Source organism: Electrona antarctica (genome assembly GCF_951216825.1).
Source record: "Electrona antarctica genome assembly, chromosome: 17".
Lineage (NCBI taxonomy): Eukaryota > Metazoa > Chordata > Actinopteri > Myctophiformes > Myctophidae > Electrona > Electrona antarctica.
The window spans coordinates 44,049,516-44,067,846 of NC_136798.1; the positions used below are offsets into that span (position 1 = coordinate 44,049,516).

At 43.8% G+C, this 18,331-nt stretch overlaps 2 protein-coding genes across 4 annotated transcripts in view; one reads left to right on the forward strand and one right to left on the reverse strand.

Annotated features, from left to right (window-relative positions):
• The window catches only part of rps7 (ribosomal protein S7), a 120,357-nt gene extending 117,123 nt beyond the window's left edge, over window positions 1–3,234 (forward strand). For all 3 annotated transcript variants that reach the window (XM_079526251.1, XM_079526252.1, XM_079526250.1), the window contains exons 4-7: window positions 182–325; window positions 779–843; window positions 1,973–2,123; window positions 3,120–3,234. In XM_079526251.1, the coding sequence (XP_079382377.1) occupies window positions 182–325; window positions 779–843; window positions 1,973–2,123; window positions 3,120–3,197 (438 nt within the window). In that variant the 3' untranslated portion in view covers window positions 3,198–3,234. The remainder of the gene's footprint in view (window positions 1–181; window positions 326–778; window positions 844–1,972; window positions 2,124–3,119) is intronic.
• Window positions 3,235–11,427: 8,193 nt separating this feature from the next.
• On the reverse strand, window positions 11,428–12,165 carry LOC306941148 (general transcription factor IIF subunit 2-like; the record flags this gene model as incomplete). The annotated part of the gene is made up of 1 exon (XM_079526460.1): window positions 11,428–12,165. The coding sequence occupies one exon, from the start codon at window positions 12,163–12,165 to the stop codon at window positions 11,428–11,430; it is 738 nt and encodes a 245-aa protein (XP_079382586.1).
• Window positions 12,166–18,331: the final 6,166 nt, after the last annotated feature.

An 18,331-nucleotide genomic window follows, 5' to 3' on the forward strand; every position in this document is an offset into this window, starting at 1 on the left:
GTTATAGTGTCGTTAAAAAAAAACACTTAGAATACTGGGTGAACTGCCTACATTTAGCAAATGTGCTTAATTGTTTCTTGTGTTTTAATATTTTGCTGTGATTCTGCGATATCTGTTGTTTTAATGTCCACTAATTCCTCATGAAATGGTTTGTCTAATTTTTGTTTGTTTTTTTCATAAGGAAATTGAAGTTGGTGGGGCCAGAAAAGCCATCATCATCTTCGTTCCCGTTCCTCAGCTGAAGTCTTTCCAGAAGATTCAGGTTCGTCTGGTGAGAGAGCTGGAGAAGAAGTTCAGCGGAAAGCATGTTGTCTTCATCGCACAGGTAAAGATTAACGTTGATGTTAAATATGATCAGAATGTTCACTTGTGCTTTTAAGTGTGTTCAACGTGGACATCCTGTGAGGTTACTCTCTCGCATGGCTCTGTCCTTGTGGCGTATGGGAGCGTAGCATTCGTGCTGTGACGTACAGTCCCGTTCCACGACGTTGTAGAACAAGCTCTGTCCCCGGCTCTCCGGGCTGGTGAGGACGGGCGTCCTGTATATTCCTACAACTTCCCATAGTCCTTTGGGCCGTTACTGGGGAGCTAAACCATGTAGGACACAAATGTACCTAATGGATTGATGTAGTATTGGACTGTGAGCTGATAAATATTGTATTATATTTGTGTTGATGCTGCTCTGTGGCTGGGTCAACTAAGATGTTAAATCTATGTGGAAGGAATCCCTTGGTTAATTTTAGATGTGTGTATAACAGTATATATTGTGTCCTTGCAGAGGAGAATCCTGCCCAAACCCACCAGGAAAAGTCGCACAAAGAACAAGCAGAAGCGTCCCAGGAGGTGAGTTTCTGTGTTTTAAGACAACTGGTGGTTTAGAACGGTCGTTCCTGAACCTTTTAGCCTGTGACCCAAAAGACATTTGATGTTTCCCTGGGACCCAAACTAGTGGAAATGGCAGATCTACAAGCTCACAAGTAACGTGTCGCTTTGCGCAGCGTTGTGAGCTTGTAGATCGGCCATTTTCACTAGTTTAAACATTTGTTTTGTAATTAATGAAATTACTTTAGGGAAAAATGTTTATAATTCATGAATAATCTTGCTATTTTTGGGAATGTGTTTTGAAAATATGTAGGGTAAAAAAATATATAGAGACCCATAAAAATGTCTCGACCCACTGTTTGGGAAACGGTGTGTTTTTTTTTTTAGAACATTCTGTTATGTTCCAGCTGTGGCAGGGCTTGACTGTCATGCACATTTTACACGAAAGGCAAGCTTTATAAATGCAGTCCATTTAACTGAAATCCATGCGTAAATATGAAGGTAATGCATCAATATCTACTCAAGTTAATAATGTCTAACCACACTGGAGAAATTACCTTTTTTAACAATTCATAACTCCACAATTTTTAGCTGAACTATTAATGTTGTACTGCTGTTAAGACCGTGTTCAACCAACGTGGACATCCTGTGAGGTTACTCTCTCGCATGGCTCTGTCCTTGTGGCGTATGGGAGCGTAGCCTTCGTGCTGTGACGTACAGTCCCGTTCCACGACGTTGTAGAACAAGCTCTGTCCCCGGCTCTCCGGGCCGGTGAGGACGGGCGTCCTGTATATTCCTACAACTTCCCAGAGTCCTTTGGGCCGTTACTGGGGAGCTAAACCATGCAGGGGACAGTATTAAAGGAAATGTGAACCATCAATTTGTTTCGTGTTAAATGACATTTAAAATGCAGCCAACAAACTTGAGCCGGAGTTATACATGATATTTAAATATATTGAAAGGTTTTCTTTTAGGTTTTTTTCCCATATATGTACTCATGGACATCTGTTAATAATTCTTAATGTTCAACACTGTTAAATGGTAGGATAGAAACGGCAGGTCCTGGTATGAGATAAAAACCAGTAGTGCTAGAGGTCCTGGTAGGACATGGAACATAATGTCTAAACGTGTGTTTGTCTCTGTTGTCCAGCCGTACGCTGACGGCCGTGCATGACGCCATCCTGGAGGACCTGGTGTTTCCCAGTGAGATCGTGGGGAAGAGGATTCGCGTGAAGCTCGACAGCAGTCGCCTCATCAAGGTCCACCTGGACAAGGCTCAACAGAACAATGTAGAACACAAAGTGAGTAAAGTCCTGGTGAAGTTTGATTCTTAAATCTTTCAACTTCAAAGTGCTGTCGGAGTAAACGGTGCCGACAAGATCCGAACAGTCGATTGACTGAACAAGTCACCGTACTTCCTTTTTTTTTACCAAATATCTTGGCAGAAAATAGCAAATCCACAAGCTCACAATTCACTTTGCTAGTAGATTGGCTATTTTGCAGTTCTGTTCACCGAACAGAGGTGCTATGGTTACGTATTTAAGTAACACACTTAATACTCTGCAGCTATTAGAGTTTGAATATTTTGTAATTCATAATCCATGTCATTAAACATTTTAGACTGTCGGGTGTTCAACGTGGACATCCTGTGAGGTTACTCTCTTGCATGGCTCTGTCCTTGTGGCGTATGGGAGCGTAGCCTTCGTGCTGTGACGTACAGTCCCGTTCCACGACGTTGTACAGCAAGCTCTGTCCCCGGCTCTCCGGGCCGGTGAGGACGGGCGTCCTGTATATTCCTACAACTTCCCAGAGTCCTCTGGGCCGTTACTGGGGAGCTAAACCATGCAGGATACAAACTCTGTTTAACTGTTAATGCCAGCGTTCAGATTTTCTCATTTCCATGTACAGTACCAATGGGCTGTTACACACAGACCCACCAGTCCCTGGTTTGGTTCCGTTTACCTCCCAGATAATTGGAGACTGAAACCCTAAAGCTGCTTTTTATATATTTTCATTTAATCTTAAACTACAAGAGACTAAATACTGCTAATGGTAGTCTATAATGACGGTGCTAAGAACTGGAATTGTGTAATACTAACTTGTGCATCATTAGATTCTGTGCAGATGTATTACTTACTTCAAATATTACCAAAAGGTCATCCTTGTTTTTACCCTGCACTGGGAATGCAACAATTAGCCTAGCGTTTCATCCACATTGTAATAATATATAGGACTTTATAAAAACCTTGAGTGATAGTAGTGAGTTAACCTGTCCTTTTGTGTGTCTTTTCTGTCAGGTTGAGACCTTCGCTGGTGTCTACAAAAAACTCACTGGCAAAGATGTCGTCTTCGAATTCCCTGAATTTCAGCTGTAAAGTGTAAAGATGACGAAATAAAGTTTTGTTTACTGTCGTCGGTTAGTTTGTTTATGCCTGTGGCATGGGGTGGGTTTAGTGTATAAAATCCCCAGGTTTGAACCCTCGGATATTGTGAGACTGCTGGGTATACCAATCCCTAATGCTTTCTCAAAGAGGGACCAGGGGTGCCTTTTGACTGTGATCAATAATTGATCAACATCACTTCAGTTTAATCACTTAAACCCTCAGACTAGGTAAACGGTCCTGAATTGTATTGTACTAGTTATTTTTTATCTACACAAACAAAGTCTTAACCCATTTAGAACTGATTCTACAAATGTCTTCTAAATCATGACAATTTTCAGAAAAACCTGTTTCTATGTCAGTGGTGCTCAACCTTTTTTCATGTCGAGGACCCCCAGAATTATCTATTTGGCTGTGGACCCCCATCTGAAAATGTTGTTCCAGGGACCCCCCCCAGAAGCAAAGATTTGAGTTAAAAAATATGTGTGCCACAGGCACATTTTCATACCACTGTTTTGGGCTACATCACTCAACCTTTATTATGTTTTGTACACTTGAGTTACAGATACGTGTGTTTGGACCCCTGGTGGTCCCTGTACTTTTGCAAAAAAAAGGTAACGTCAACTGTTGAGTTTTAATTTACCAGAAGGGCCTGCAGTGTTAACAAATGAACAGCAGGGGGAGCCTGAGTGTTTTACATGGGCAAAATAGAGTATTATATAAATTGTGGAACTTGGTATATTCAGGGGTTTAAAGTTGGAGTAGGCTACCATTAAAAACCTAAGGCAAAAAAAACATGTAATTATGCTTTAAAAAGCATGCAATGTGTTTTCATGATTCTGAACCCATTCCAATTATTAGTTTTACACAAACACTCCTTGGGCTAAAAACGGCCATAGCAACTTGCCCAAACGTGAAATGGTACTCCAACTTTCAACCCCTGAATTTACCATGCTTTACATACTCTATTTTTAATATGTTATTTGGAAGAACCCAAGGATCATAAAAAAAGAAAAAAACCTTGAACGATTACATTTACAACTTATTTTGGCCCTTTTTTTGTTTAGCTTAGATTGACTGGCCTATTGAATTGTTTTGTGTTTTTTTAATAAGGGAAGATGGGAATCCATTTACATGCTGAAGTATGTTTAATGTCATGGGTCAAATAGTTGTACTTTAGTTAGTTTACTATAGTTGAGTTGCTTATAGACATATCTCACCTGTACATCTCTCAGCCTTTCAACCAGTGGTCTTTGAGAAGGTTCCAGGTGGTCCCCGGCTAAATGACGGAGAGTTGGTAACCAAATGGACCCTTATAGGTCTTTAACTCTTGAGAGTGTAAAATGGTTTCATTTTACGCTCCCAAGAATTAAATAATTGTTAAAAGTCGGAAATACAAAATTTTCAAGAATCTACACAATTAGATAATGTAGAAGAATGGTTATTTTGATCAACATTTGCCTGATATCTCTCCTAAATAGGCCTACAGCATTGAATTGTGGACAAAACAAAAATCCGTTTGTGTCTGAGAGACGACACCTCATCAGATGGTGGTCCGTGGCTAAAATTCAGAATTAATAGTGGGCCCTGGTATGAAAATGGTTGAAAACCACTGCTATAGAGTGTATGCGCATGCATAAAGTGAATGGGACATTGAGTGGCAAAGTGAGTTTAAAGGACAACATTAGTTTTTTTTTAATATTATAGACAAAGTAAAAGAGTGTTAATTTTAGGATAGTTTCTTGGAGTCTAGTAGGACTATAGTAAATGTAAAAAAATAAAATCACCATACTTTTGTAAAAAAGAAAATACATATTTAGGATGTTCGAATGCCCCTGCCTCCTGTAAAAAAATTGCTAAAATCGCTAAAACGAAAGAAAGCAGAAAATGAAAAACAATTAACACTCATAATAGGACTTTTCTGTTCCGATGTATGGGCTGTCAAGGCCAGAAACGTTTGCCACTCAGTAGGCGTTCCCGCATAGCGTCCGGGTATGATGATGATACCCTCTATAGTGAATATTGTATGTTATGTTTCGACCGAGACCGATTCTACAAAATGTCTTCTAAATCCTCACAGTTTTCTGAAAACTCTATGTTTCAATGTCAGTGGTTCTCAAACAATTTCATGTCAAGGACCCCCAAAAATATATGTAATTGTCCGCCGACCCCCATCTGAAAATATGTTGTTACAGGGACCCCCCCAGAAGCAAAGATTTTAGATAAAAACACACTTGAAAACACATTTTCACGATTTTTTAAAATAGCAGACCTACAAGCTCATAGCGTGGTGCCGCGCTATGAGCTTGTAGATCTGCTATAGCTCTGTAGATCTGCTATAGCTTGTAGATCTGCTATTTTTCAATAGCTAAAGTATAACATAATGCTTAAAACACCAAAAGGGGTTCCCGCCCAGAATGGGTTAAACAGTGGGCTACATTTTCTTTAGAAGATGAACACCTGAAAGCTATGGTGACTGATTATTCACAGTTCTGGTCCATAAGTATTCAATTATTGATCCATCCAGCAGTTTGGATCAATAATCCAGACACATTGTTGCCATTTGAGTAAATGATTAGGATGTCATATTAAATGCCACAATTTCAAATGGAACACATGTGAGGTATATGAACAACAAATACTTCATTAAGGCTTAATTTATTTGATTACAGGCAGGTAGAACATGAGAGATCAATATAGTGGCAAAGGTTGTTCTACTAGTTAGACAGTAGAGGTCATGATTTCGTAACCCATTTTCTTACCCAGTGTCAATTATCTAGTCACTAGATAATTGACCCAGGATAATCTAGTGTGATCCTGTGATGAAGTTTAATGGGTCTGTAATGCATCCTTAGGAAACCTTGTCACATTGCTTATCTTTTTTTGTTCTTTTTTAACACAAAGCATTTCCAATCAGCAATACGCCAGTACAAATTGACTCCAACCGTCCTGGAGTAAAGAATGTACAATTCTTTATCAAAGAAAAAGTGCTTATACTGCCCGGTACCTCCTTCATGGGAAGAGAAAATAAATAACAACAACAGTAATATGATAAGAATAATACAAGAATAATAATGATAATCATCGTGACAAAAACATTTCCAGGGGAGACATGTGCAATACTGGAATGTAAAATGATCCATGTTTTCAGGGGTCATGCAGGACGGTGTTGGGAAATCCTTACACACATGGTTCCAGCGCCATACGTCCCTCTGATCCCTGGTTCCAGCCTCCTCATAGACTCTTCTGGGCCAGAAGGGGACGAAAAATAGGGAGAGTGGGGTGGAGAGGCAGAGGTGCCTTTCTCACGGAGAGGACTGATGAAAACTTAAATTAGTTTGTGAGTCAGGAAAGTCCCATCTTGGTTAATTTTGAAGATTTTAAGGCCGGCTGTGGCTCAGGAGGTAGAGAGATCGTCCAATGATCCATGGGTCGGCGGTTCGAATCCCGGAAAGTGGAAAGTAAGCGGTATTAGTCAAGTAGCCTACTGTAATTTATTGTTATTATTTTTTCTTTATGTACGTTGTGCGTGTAAGGTGCAGTGTTTAATAGTGTTGAATAGCTGTATCGCTCTATATTATTGATAGCAGCTTTGTTCAGTAACAGGTGTCTCCGGCTCTTTAGTAAAACTGAAAATATCAGATCTCAAATTATAGTCATGTGATCAAGATGGATCAGTCTGATTATAACGCATTCCATCAAAACTTTCAATTGAATTGCTGATTTGTGTGTGCGTGTGTGTGCGCGTGTGTGTGTGTGGGACGGGTCATACGTTTAATCTGGTTTTCAACCCTTTTCATGTCAAGGTCAAATTATTTGATATGCATTTGAGCCACGGACCACCATTTGATGAGAACTAGAATAGCCTCTCAGACCCAAAACTTAGAATATTGTCGTCATTGGATAAGATTGTGTCCAAAAATTATCCCTGGGTCGGCGCTTCGAATCCCGGCTCCTCCTGTCCACATGTCGAAGTGTCCTTGGGCAAGACACTGAACCCTACATTGCCTCCAATGAGTCGGTCGGTGTGAGCTCGCCACCATTGGTGTGTGAATGTGGGAAGTGAGGACGCTGGCGTCGACTGTTCGCCGCTTTCACCTCCCAATGTATGGATGAATGAACCATTGTAAAGCTTGGAAAAGCGCTATAACAATGCAATTCATTATAAGAAATGCAATTCATTCCATGCTGTATTGATGGCGTAGGCCTACCATAGGAGAGACAACATGAAATGAAATGAAATGAAATCTATATTTACCCAGGGTATCTGGGCTAAGCTCAAGAACTTGTTTCCAGCCAGGCCCTGCTCATAGAACACATTTCATCGTAGTGGTTGATGCCTTGTTCAAGTGCATTTCAGCGGTGGTAATTTTAACGTGTCGGACGGCTGATTCGAACTGGGAACCTTCCGGTATCTAGACCGCGCCGCTATCCGTTCGGCCACCGCTGCCACATAGGCAAACATTGATCAAAATAACACTTCTCCTACAGTACATTCTCTAAGTACTACAGTCCACACTAATTCTCCATAATGTATACATGATGGATAAGGGGTCAGGACAACGAGGCCTTTTGGTGGAGGGGTCAGAATGAATTAATGATTTATGATTAACAATAATTACATTTTTAATCTTACTATGTATTATTATCTTTAATCCATTTGGTTTCCTTTCACACTCTCAAGAGTTGAAGATATTTTAAAAATCACACCTGTGTGAAGCCTCTTGTCAGGAGCGCTCTTGTCATCGTACAAATTTACGTCATATTTGGTGGACATTTGACCTAATTTCTCCTTTCAAGTTTTTCGTCATATTTGGCGGACATTTGACCGATACCGATATGGCATTTTTATGGCCGATTCCGATTATCCATCCATCCATCCATCTTCAACCGCTTATCCGTAGTCGGGTCGCGGGGGCAACAGCTCCACCAGAGTGCTCCAGACTTCCCTCTCCAGAGCAACATTAGTGACTTCCTCCTGGGGGATTCCGAGACGTTCCAAGGCCAGTGAGTCGATGTGTTTCCTCCAACTGCGCCTTGGTCTGCCCCGGGAGGTCTCCTCCCAGTGGGATGTGAGTCGAGGACCTCCCTAGGGAGGCGCCCGAGAGGCATCCTAACCAGATGCCCGAACCACCTTCTGATTCCGATTATGCTACCGATTATATTGTGCATCCATAATTTAGTCAATTACAAAAAAGGTCTTAATTAGCCCTTCGCTAAATCCCACCACAAAAAGTGATTGTCCAATGCCAATCCAAATAATTTAGCAACTGTTGCTATGCAGGTCAAGCTTTCACCACCTCATAGCTGTCAATGTTATTTTGCATGGCTGTGTTGTTGAACACGTCGGGAAACTTACACGACTCACCCACCCAGGTGATGGCAATAATACAATACTAATGACCGTAGTCTTACCGTGCAACATACCGTGCAACGTTAAAAGTAGTATCCTCATATTTCTAGTTTATTTAAATAATGTCATGCACATTTGCCCAATTCATAGCCTACTGTAGGCCTGGTTGACTAGATTTAGAAGACATTTTGAAGGTTTTGCTTCTGAAATGATCCATAATTTATATGGAGAAATCGCGTAATTTAACATGCATCTCAATGGGTGAGAAGGACAGCTTTGACCTGTATCTTCGCTGCCTATTGGACAAGGACGGGATGGGGAGGGACTTAGCGAAGGGCTAATTCAAAACAATTGTTCTCTGTCAGGCTGGGAAGTGGAGATGATGTTATCACTCCTGTCCGTGTGGCCGCCCGCCTGTCTGGCTGTGGACAGTTCATCTCGGACACCACTGTACTGATAGGCATCAAATGTCTCTGTTTCAAACACTCTGACAGTGTTGTTGTAGACCTCCTGATCACTGGATCCCTCAAATGTGATATGCTGAAACAGGTGGTGGAGTGCCAGCAGTTTTCATTAAAGACCAGACCATTGAGGTCGGTGGTGTCCAACTTGTAGATGTCATTAGTTCTTTCAGACGGCCTGATGTATCATCCATGGACATACATGACCTTCCCCCAAGACACAGGCTGAGAGATCCCAGCTCAGCTTTCTGGGAGGATTCCCAGAAAACCTGGGCATGAAGCATCTGTGGGTGTCGACATCAAATGCAACGTCGCAAGAAAACATTTCTCCTCAGATGAACAACTATGTGGACCTCACGGTGCCGGGAGGGAGCCTCAAGGCTACCTTCTCCTCTTCGATGTGTTACTATCTGCAACTTCACGCAGCATAAAGACACCGTGTTGAAGACGTGGACGTCGAGTTCAACTTTGGAGTCACCATAAAGCAGGACGTCTCCAAAGTAGTACAGCTTGTGCCTCACTGCCACAGCAACACCCCTCGTTGGTCTCTCTGGCTTCAGACTCACAGGCCAACACAACATTCCTCACACTAAGGGGCCGTGCTGTGTCCACCGAGTTGTATGTTTGGAATTGTTTCACAATGGGGAACGCAGTTTATGTTCTTCTTTAGAAACACTAGTATAGCATGTGGCGACGAAGTGCTTCAGCGTTTCTTGTTGCGTCCGCGTGTGAGGTGTTTTTTTCTCTTGCTAGCTGAGAGCTGAACTATTTTCAACGTATTGGCTGTTATTGGCTGGGACAAACAAGGTCAGTGGACACGACCCCCAGTGAAATAAAGATTCAAGCTATCAAGCTCAACACTGCTCTGTTCGCCGCCGTCGTCTACCGTGTAAACATTCACAGATGCCTTCTGGGGGTTTCTTGCTGGCAATAGCTCCTAAATCTAGTAAACACGGCTCTTATATGCATTCATACTGCTGATGTCACCTCCCCATCACATGACCATATATGGAGCATACGTGGTACCCATGTCCTTATATGGGTTGTACCGTCTATGACGCAAACTCGGATGATATCGACCTCTTTGGCCCTGCTCCTTCTAGCAAGCCAAGAGTTATCTTGGCTTGCTCCATATATCTATATGGAATATGAGAATATATATTGTATATGGTTTTCGTGTGGAGTTCCAGAGCTAATGGTTAAGTAAATTCCATCAGACAGGACAAACCCTCTTCAACATAGGTCGGCATCAGCCTACAGTGAGCTTGTAGAGCAGCTATTCTTTGGCTAAGACATTTGGAGTGGATCGAAAAAGAATAGCACAACTATCATTGAACAGGAAGCAATACTTAGAGTTTTATATTATATTTATTTGAAATGTCAAAGTCACACAGTAAAAAAATATATATATCCAGAATTATTACAATATAATACATATGACGTTTGATTAATTTAACAAGAGCAGGCTACAATAATACATTTGAAAACATTCAGACCGATGCCCGTTGGGAACGATATCCGTCTGGTTCTGTAATGTCTTCATGTCCACAGAGGAGCTGTGTCCTCCACTAGTCTGTCCTGTAATGTCTTCATGTCCACAGAGGAGCTGCGTCCTCCACTAGTCTGTCCTGTAATGTCTTCATGTCCACAGAGGAGCTGTGTCCTCCACTAGTCTGTCCTGTAATGTCTTCATGTCCACAGAGGAGCTGCGTCCTCCACTAGTCTGTCCTGTAATGTCTTCATGTCCACAGAGGAGCTGTGTCCTCCACTAGTCTGTCCTGTAATGTCTTCATGTCCACAGAGGAGCTGTGTCCTCCACTAGTCTGTCCTGTAATGTCTTCATGTCCACAGAGGAGCTGTGTCCTCCACTAGTCTGCCCTGTAATGTCTTCATGTCCACAGAGGAGCTGTGTCCTCCACTAGTCTGTCCTGTAATGTCTTCATGTCCACAGAGGAGCTGCGTCCTCCACTAGTCTGTCCTGTAATGTCTTAATGTCCACAGAGGAGCTGTGTCCTCCACTAGACTGCCCTGTAATGTCTTCATGTCCACAGATGAGCTGCGTCCTCCACTAGTCTGTCCTGTAATGTCTTCATGTCCACAGATGAGCTGCGTCCTCCACTAGTCTGTCCTGTAATGTCTTCATGTCCACAGAGGAGCTGCGTCCTCCACTAGTCTGTCCTGTAATGTCTTCATGTCCACAGAGGAGCTGTGTCCTCCACTAGTCTGTCCTGTAATGTCTTCATGTCCACAGAGGAGCTGTGTCCTCCACTAGACTGCCCTGTAATGTCTTCATGTCCACAGAGGAGCTGCGTCCTCCACTAGTCTGTCCTGTAATGTCTTCATGTCCACAGAGGAGCTGCGTCCTCCACTAGTCTGTCCTGTAATGTCTTAATGTCCACAGAGGAGCTAGTTACGTCCTGTATTCTGGCTTCAACTCCCACATGCTCTTGTGCGCCCCCATGGTGTTGTAGACGCAGATGTCCCTCATGATCTCCTTCAGATACGCCACGGGTTGTTTGGTGATGTCGACCAGCTCTTTGATGTTGTAACACTTCCGTTTCTCCAAGGCGGAGAACAGCATGTCCAGAATCACCTGGCGCTCCGCCCGCACCATCCTCCCCTCCGCCTTCCTCTTCTTCTCATGCTCCACATTGACGACGTGATTGGCCACAGGCTTGTATGTGCGGACAGGTGTCTCCAGCATCTGCGTCACGCGGTGAGGCTTGACGGACTCTGTGATGAAACTCTTCTTCAGCTTTGTGTAGTTGTCGTTGGCAGCAGCAGGCCTGCAGCCCCCTCTCTGAACCACCTCGCCCTCCAGGGCGACGCCACCCGTCTGGGACTGGCTGAAGACCACCAGGTTTTGGGCCCCCTGCACGGCGTGCATGGTCAGAGGGTAGTCTCGGGGAACCTGCAGGGTCTCGCTCTTCTCGCCCGGGGAGCTCACAGTGGACAGTGCCTTGCTCAAGGTGAACGACGCCTGCTCTGTTCTTCCCCCGTGTTTCTGTCCAATGTTCAGCTTCCCCACTTCTCTCCCTGCAGATTGGCTCCATTGCTGGGAGAGATAGTTGGGAACCTTCACCAGCCAGACACCTGAGCTCTGTTTGATCGCGCTCAGATCAACCTTCTGGTCCTTGTTGTTGGACATTATTATTAGTAGTATCTTATCCTACAGTAGGTGTGTTTAATCTTTAATAATAATAATAAGTATTATTAGTAGTATAATGTTATCTCTGCTCCTCTCTGTGTCCCTCTTCAAAACACGTACTGTTATAATATTAATAATAACAGTGATATAAAGTATTATCAGTAGTAGTAAAGTTATGAGATCTGCTCCTCTCTGCTCTGTGTCTCCAACACACTGAAAGCTCTGTCACTCTGAACCGACCTTTATTACGGAGCTCGACCAATCAGAGCTCTCGCTTGTGTACGCGTACACAAGCATTTGTCTGCCACTGGTCTGTTTGCGTACGTTAGCAACCACCTTAGCAACCGCTGTTTTATCACAGCAACCACTCCTGTTTATCATAGCAACCATGTTTCTTACCCTAGCAACCACCTGTTTACCATAGCAACCGCTGTTTTATCACAGCAACCACTACTGTTTATCATAGCAACCTTGTATCTTACCCTAGCAACCACCTGTTTACCATAGCAACCGCTGTTTTATCACAGCAACCACTACTGTTTATCATAGCAACCATGTTTCTTACCCTAGCAACCACCTGTTTACCATAGCAACCACTGTTTTAGACTTTAGCGACCGTTGTTTTATCTTAGCAACCACCTCTTTTACTGTAGCAACCGCCTGTTAGACCCTACCGCAGTGTTTTCTTTTTACCATAGCAACCACATGTTTACCACAGCAACCACTCCTGTTTACCATAGCAACCATTGGTTCAGACCATAGCAACCACCTGTTAGATCACACCAACCGTGTTTTTACCATAGCAACCACATGTTTACCATAGCAACCCCTGTTTTAGACCACAGCAACCATGGTTTCCCCATAGCAACTAACTGTTTACCATAGCAACCATGTTTCTTACCCTAGCAACCACCTGTTTACCATAGCAACCCCTGTTTTAGACCTTAGCAACCGCTGTTTTATCATAGCAACCACCCATTTACCATAGCAACCATTGTTTCAGACCATAGCAACCAACTATTTTACCATAGCAACCACAAGTTTACCATAGCAACCCCTGTTTTAGACCTTAGCAACCACATGTTAGACCCTAGAAACTATGGTTTCCCCATAGCAATAACTGTTTACCATAGCAACCACTAGTTTTATCATAACAAAAACATATTTTACCTTAGCAACCTGTTTGACCCTAGCAACTGTGGTTTTACCATAGCAACCGCTGTTTTAGACCATAGCACAACCACTGTTGTATCATGGCAACCACCTCTTTTTGTGACCGCAGGTCACATTTACTATGAAAACGTGAAATTCCCTATCACTCAAAATCCCCATATATGGGAATGCCCCCATAAATGGTGCCCATGCAGGTCTCGTGACATCACTATAAAATCTGATGTCTTAGTAAATGTGATCTGCTGTCGCAATTAAGCCCATATATGGAGATCCCTGATCAATATTGGCCAGCAACTCCACATCTGACCTCAAACCCTTAGATCTCCATATATGGATATATGTCAGATCCTGTTCTGACATTCCATATGTTGATCCTTCCCCATCCATCCTTCCTCTTCGATGTCTCCCTTTTGACTGATACCTGTCCATTCAAACTCTAGACAGGCCTGCCCCAAAGTTAAAAACTAGAGTTCTCAACAGGCCCGGAAATTAAGGCCCGGCCCTCATCAAACCCTGTACACTCAAGAGAATGTCCCCGCTACCACCCTTAGATCTCCATATGGAGCTGACCTGTTCTGACAATCCATAAGTTGATCTGACCTCATCAAACCCTGTATACTCAAGACATGCTCCTTATATGGCCAGTACAGAATTCTTATGTTGATCTGACCCCCCATGCTAAAGCACCAGCGCTCGCCCAGCAGTCTGCCGTCAACATGGCGGATGCGTGCACGCGACCTCGCCCTTTAGGTTGTGTGTGTGTGTGTGTGTGTGTGTGTGTGTGTGTGTGTGTATGTGTGTGTGTGTGTGTGTGTGTGTGTGTGTGTGTGTGTGTGTGTGTCCACACGTGCGTGCGTGCGTGCGTGCGTGCGTGCGTGCGTGCAGTCTAGGGTCTATTAAAGCGTTTCTTTCTTCCCATGTAGTTGATGTGTTTTCATTTCAGTTCAATGTATTTAGTGACTCATAGGAATAGACAACCAGGTATAGTCTGGTGACCACCGGAGCGACGGGTGACAGCCGGAATGTAGACGGCACCCCGGGAGCAGTATGGCTTGGCGCCCCAGCCTGCATCCTCCGTGAGGAGCAAGCCCAAAAACCTTCGGTGAGGCCTTTAGGAAGGCCAATCGAGCCGCAAGCGGAGCCTGCAGTACCACCGTTGCCCAGCGGTGGAGCCTGCAGAACCATTGCGGCTCAAGAATCCACCACTCCTGAATGAAGTGTCTGGTGCTGGGAGTCTGGTGCAACGCACAGGTCCTGGGCCTGGTGAGAGCAGGAGTGGACCTGGTGACACGTAGGAGGGGCCCGGACAGGAGTCAACCCACAGAGCCTAGTCCCTCCACATGCCAGAATTGTGCCTCCCAGTCCCGGCAGAGTATAGTTCCGGCGTGGTTCCAACGGATTGCGTGGCCCTGGTCTTTCCCTAGTGGGTCTGATCGAGGGTAGCTACTGGGACGTAATGGGACTTGATCACCCCGGCTGGGTCGACCTGAGTGAGGGGTATGATGTTCGTGAGACCCGAAACCCCCAATGACCTTGCAGGGATACATCACTGAGGATACGTCCCGGGTGCATCCATGCGATGTATTTTCGTTCTAGGCTACACAAATGTATATTTTTATTTGGCAGTGGCTCAGGAGGTAGAGCGGCTTTCTTGGAATCCAGAAGATTCCAGGTTTGATACCCGGTCCCTCCTGGCTAAGTTTCTTCAATTTCTGAAGAGGGCGCTGCTCTTGTGGCGACCAGCAGCAGGTTTTAGTTTAAGGAGTGTCTGTGCATCGTTTTAACTGTTTATTATGTTTGTCTTGTCAGAACAGGCCTAGAGTTTTCGAGTATTTATTAAGTCATACTTATAGCTCAGGAGGCTGAAAGATGGAGTTTCTAAGAATACTACTTTTGATGCTTTTAATGGTTTTTGCATGGAGTCACCAACATTCACAAACATTTCAGTACTCGCGGGAGTTTCTCCTAAATTTACAGTGGAATCGTCTTGATGTCTCGAGCCTCGATGCGACACTCTCTTCACAGACTTCCAACTTTAATACAGGAATAGTCGGAGATTCTGTGAATGTAAGAGATGGCCACAAGAAATCGGCATACATCAGGAAAAGAGGAAAGAAGGGTGGCGTGCGTCAACGTCTAAGGAAACAGACGGAAAAAAACCGCGTCCCACTACCCTCTATAATCCTGGCCAACGTCCAATCCTTGAGGAACAAAATGGATGAATTACATGGGAATATCAGTCATCTACGCGAATACAGGGATGTCTGCTTGATGGCATTCACTGAAACTTGGCTTACTGACTCTGACTCTGACACGTCATTTGACATCAGCGGCTTCGGATCGCCTATACGGCTGGACCGGGACAGTGAGGTAACACACAAAACACAGGGAGGAGGGGTGTGCCTATACATTAATCGGAGATGGTGTAATAACTTCACCGTGCGTGAACGGTTATGCACGCCCGATATAGAGCTCCTGTCCGTGTCGGTGCGGCCCTTTTATCTCCCAAGGGAATTTCCCCAAGTGTTTATCACCGTTGTTTATATTCATCCAAAAGCCAACGCGGACATCGCAGCGAACACCATCTTCAGAGTGACACAGTCATTGCAATCTATCTCCCCTGACGCGCCCAACATAATTCTGGGAGACTTTAATCATTGCAACTTAAAGAAAACTCTAAACAGCTTTTATCAATATGTCAACTGTCACACACGGCGCAACAAGACTCTGGATCTATGCTATGGCTCAATTAAAGGAGCATACAAATCGGAGGCGGGCCCTGCTCTCGGATCTTCTGATCATAACATTGTACACCTTCTACCCGTTTACAAGACTGTGCTAAGGAGGGAGAAGGTGCGGAAAAGACAGGTGAAGATCTGGAATGAGGATTCCTCTCTTGCCCTGCAGGGGTGCTTTGACTGCACAGATTGGTCTGTGTTTACAGAATCATCTGATAATATTGATGAAATCACAGACGCTGTGTGCAGCTATATATCATTCTGTGAAGACAACGTTATTCCCACTAAGACTGTTAAGGTTTTTCCTAATAGCAAACCCTGGGCATCATCAGCCCTTAAAAGCTTAATCCACAACAGGAAAAATGCCTTCAATGAGGGTGATCTACCCAAGGTTAGGGAACTAAATAGAGAGATAAAGTCTGAAATAAAAAAAGGTAAACTCAGGTACAAAAACAAAATCGAAGCTGAGCTGAGCAGTAACAACCTCAGGGAAGCATGGAACGGCATGAAATCTATGACAGGGGCAGATGATAAAGGCCATAAGCTCATCTCCATGCCTGGGTTTGACTCAGATGTACAGCTGGCCAATGAGCTAAATAAGTTTTACCTAAGATTTGAGAATCAGGACTTTGCTAATAAAATTAATGAATTAAAAAACGAGACTAGAGCCCCTCCAGCCCTAGTAATTGACAAAAAAAGTGTGGAAAAACACCTCAGACACACTAAGTCAAAAAGTCCAGGGCCGGACAATATATGTGGCAAGGTTCTCTCAACGTGTGCTGAACAGCTCTGCAGCATTTTTCATTTTATTTTTAACTTATCTCTTCAACAACAGCGGGTCCCTAAGTTATGGAAACAGTCCACAATTGTCCCAGTTGCCAAAATTAGAACCCCAAAGTCATTAAATGACTTCAGGCCTGTTGCCTTGACTTCATTAGTAATGAAATGTTTGGAAAAGCTAGTCAAAGATAGCATCCTAAAGCAGGTGGAGAAATCTCTAGATCCCCTGCAGTTTGCATACAGGTCTGGAAGAGGTGTAGATGATGCCACTATCACCCTACTGCATTTCTTGTACCGCCACCTTGAGGGGAAAAAAACACAGGCCAGACTGTTGTTTGTCGATTTTTCCTCTGCCTTTAACACGATCCAGCCACATCTTCTAGCCCAGAAGCTAATCAGTTATTTTAAACTGGATCTTAACCTTGTTGGCTGGATCATAGACTTCTTAACTGTTAGGTCTCAGTGCGTGAGGGTAAATGAGGTCCTGTCTTCTCTGTTGCTCTCCTCCACTGGTTCTCCCCAAGGCTGTTGTCTCTCCTCACTACTGTATATTCTGTATACCAACGACTGTTGTAGCAATCACCCTAACAGGTATATTGTCAAATTTGCTGATGACTCTGTGATTGTTAGCCTTCTTGAAGACAATGAGGTACAGCATGGGCCAGTTGTCAATGACTTCATATCGTGGTGTGACAAGTCATTCTTACAGTTAAATGTGACCAAAACAAAAGACATGATCATCAGCTTTAGAAGGACTCCTCCCAGTCCTGCTCCTACACTCATTAAGGGCACAGAAATTGAAATTGTAGAGAGCTATAAATATTTGGGTGTCGTTCTTGACAACAAACTCTCCTTTGACTCTCATGTTGCCTCTACATCAAAAAAAGTCCAGCAGCGTCTTTTTTTTCTGAGGAAAATGCGTTCTTTTAATGTCTCGTCTGTGATGATGACTCTTTTCTATAGAAGTTTTATTGAATCTGTTCTCATGTTTTGTATGGTTGCCTGGTACGGTAATCTGACCCTGGCAAACAAGAACAGGCTCAGCAGCCTCGTCAAAGTGGCCAGTAAGATTTCTGGGAGAACCCAAGCCCAACTCATAGAACTGTACAAGAGGCAGATGCTTAAAAGAGCCTCCTCCCTCCTGGAGGTATCGGATCACCCACTTCGGTCTGAGTTTGAACTGTTGCCCTCAGGTCGTCGGCTGAGGGTGCCCACTACAAAGACTAATCGGTTCAAACTATCCTTTGTCCCGGCTGCTATTCAACTGCTGAACAGCAGATAGCACTTTATTCTTGCCTCTTTGCACATACTGCCCACTAATGCACTTTTGCTGACTTTGCTACTTTGAATGTCATGAATTCTCTGTCTCTAGTGCCCTGTTCTTAGATCTCAGTCTTGTATTGAATGTTGTTGTTGTGTGTATTTTTTACTATGATCTGGCTGCAAACCAATTTCCCGCAAGGGACAATAAAGCT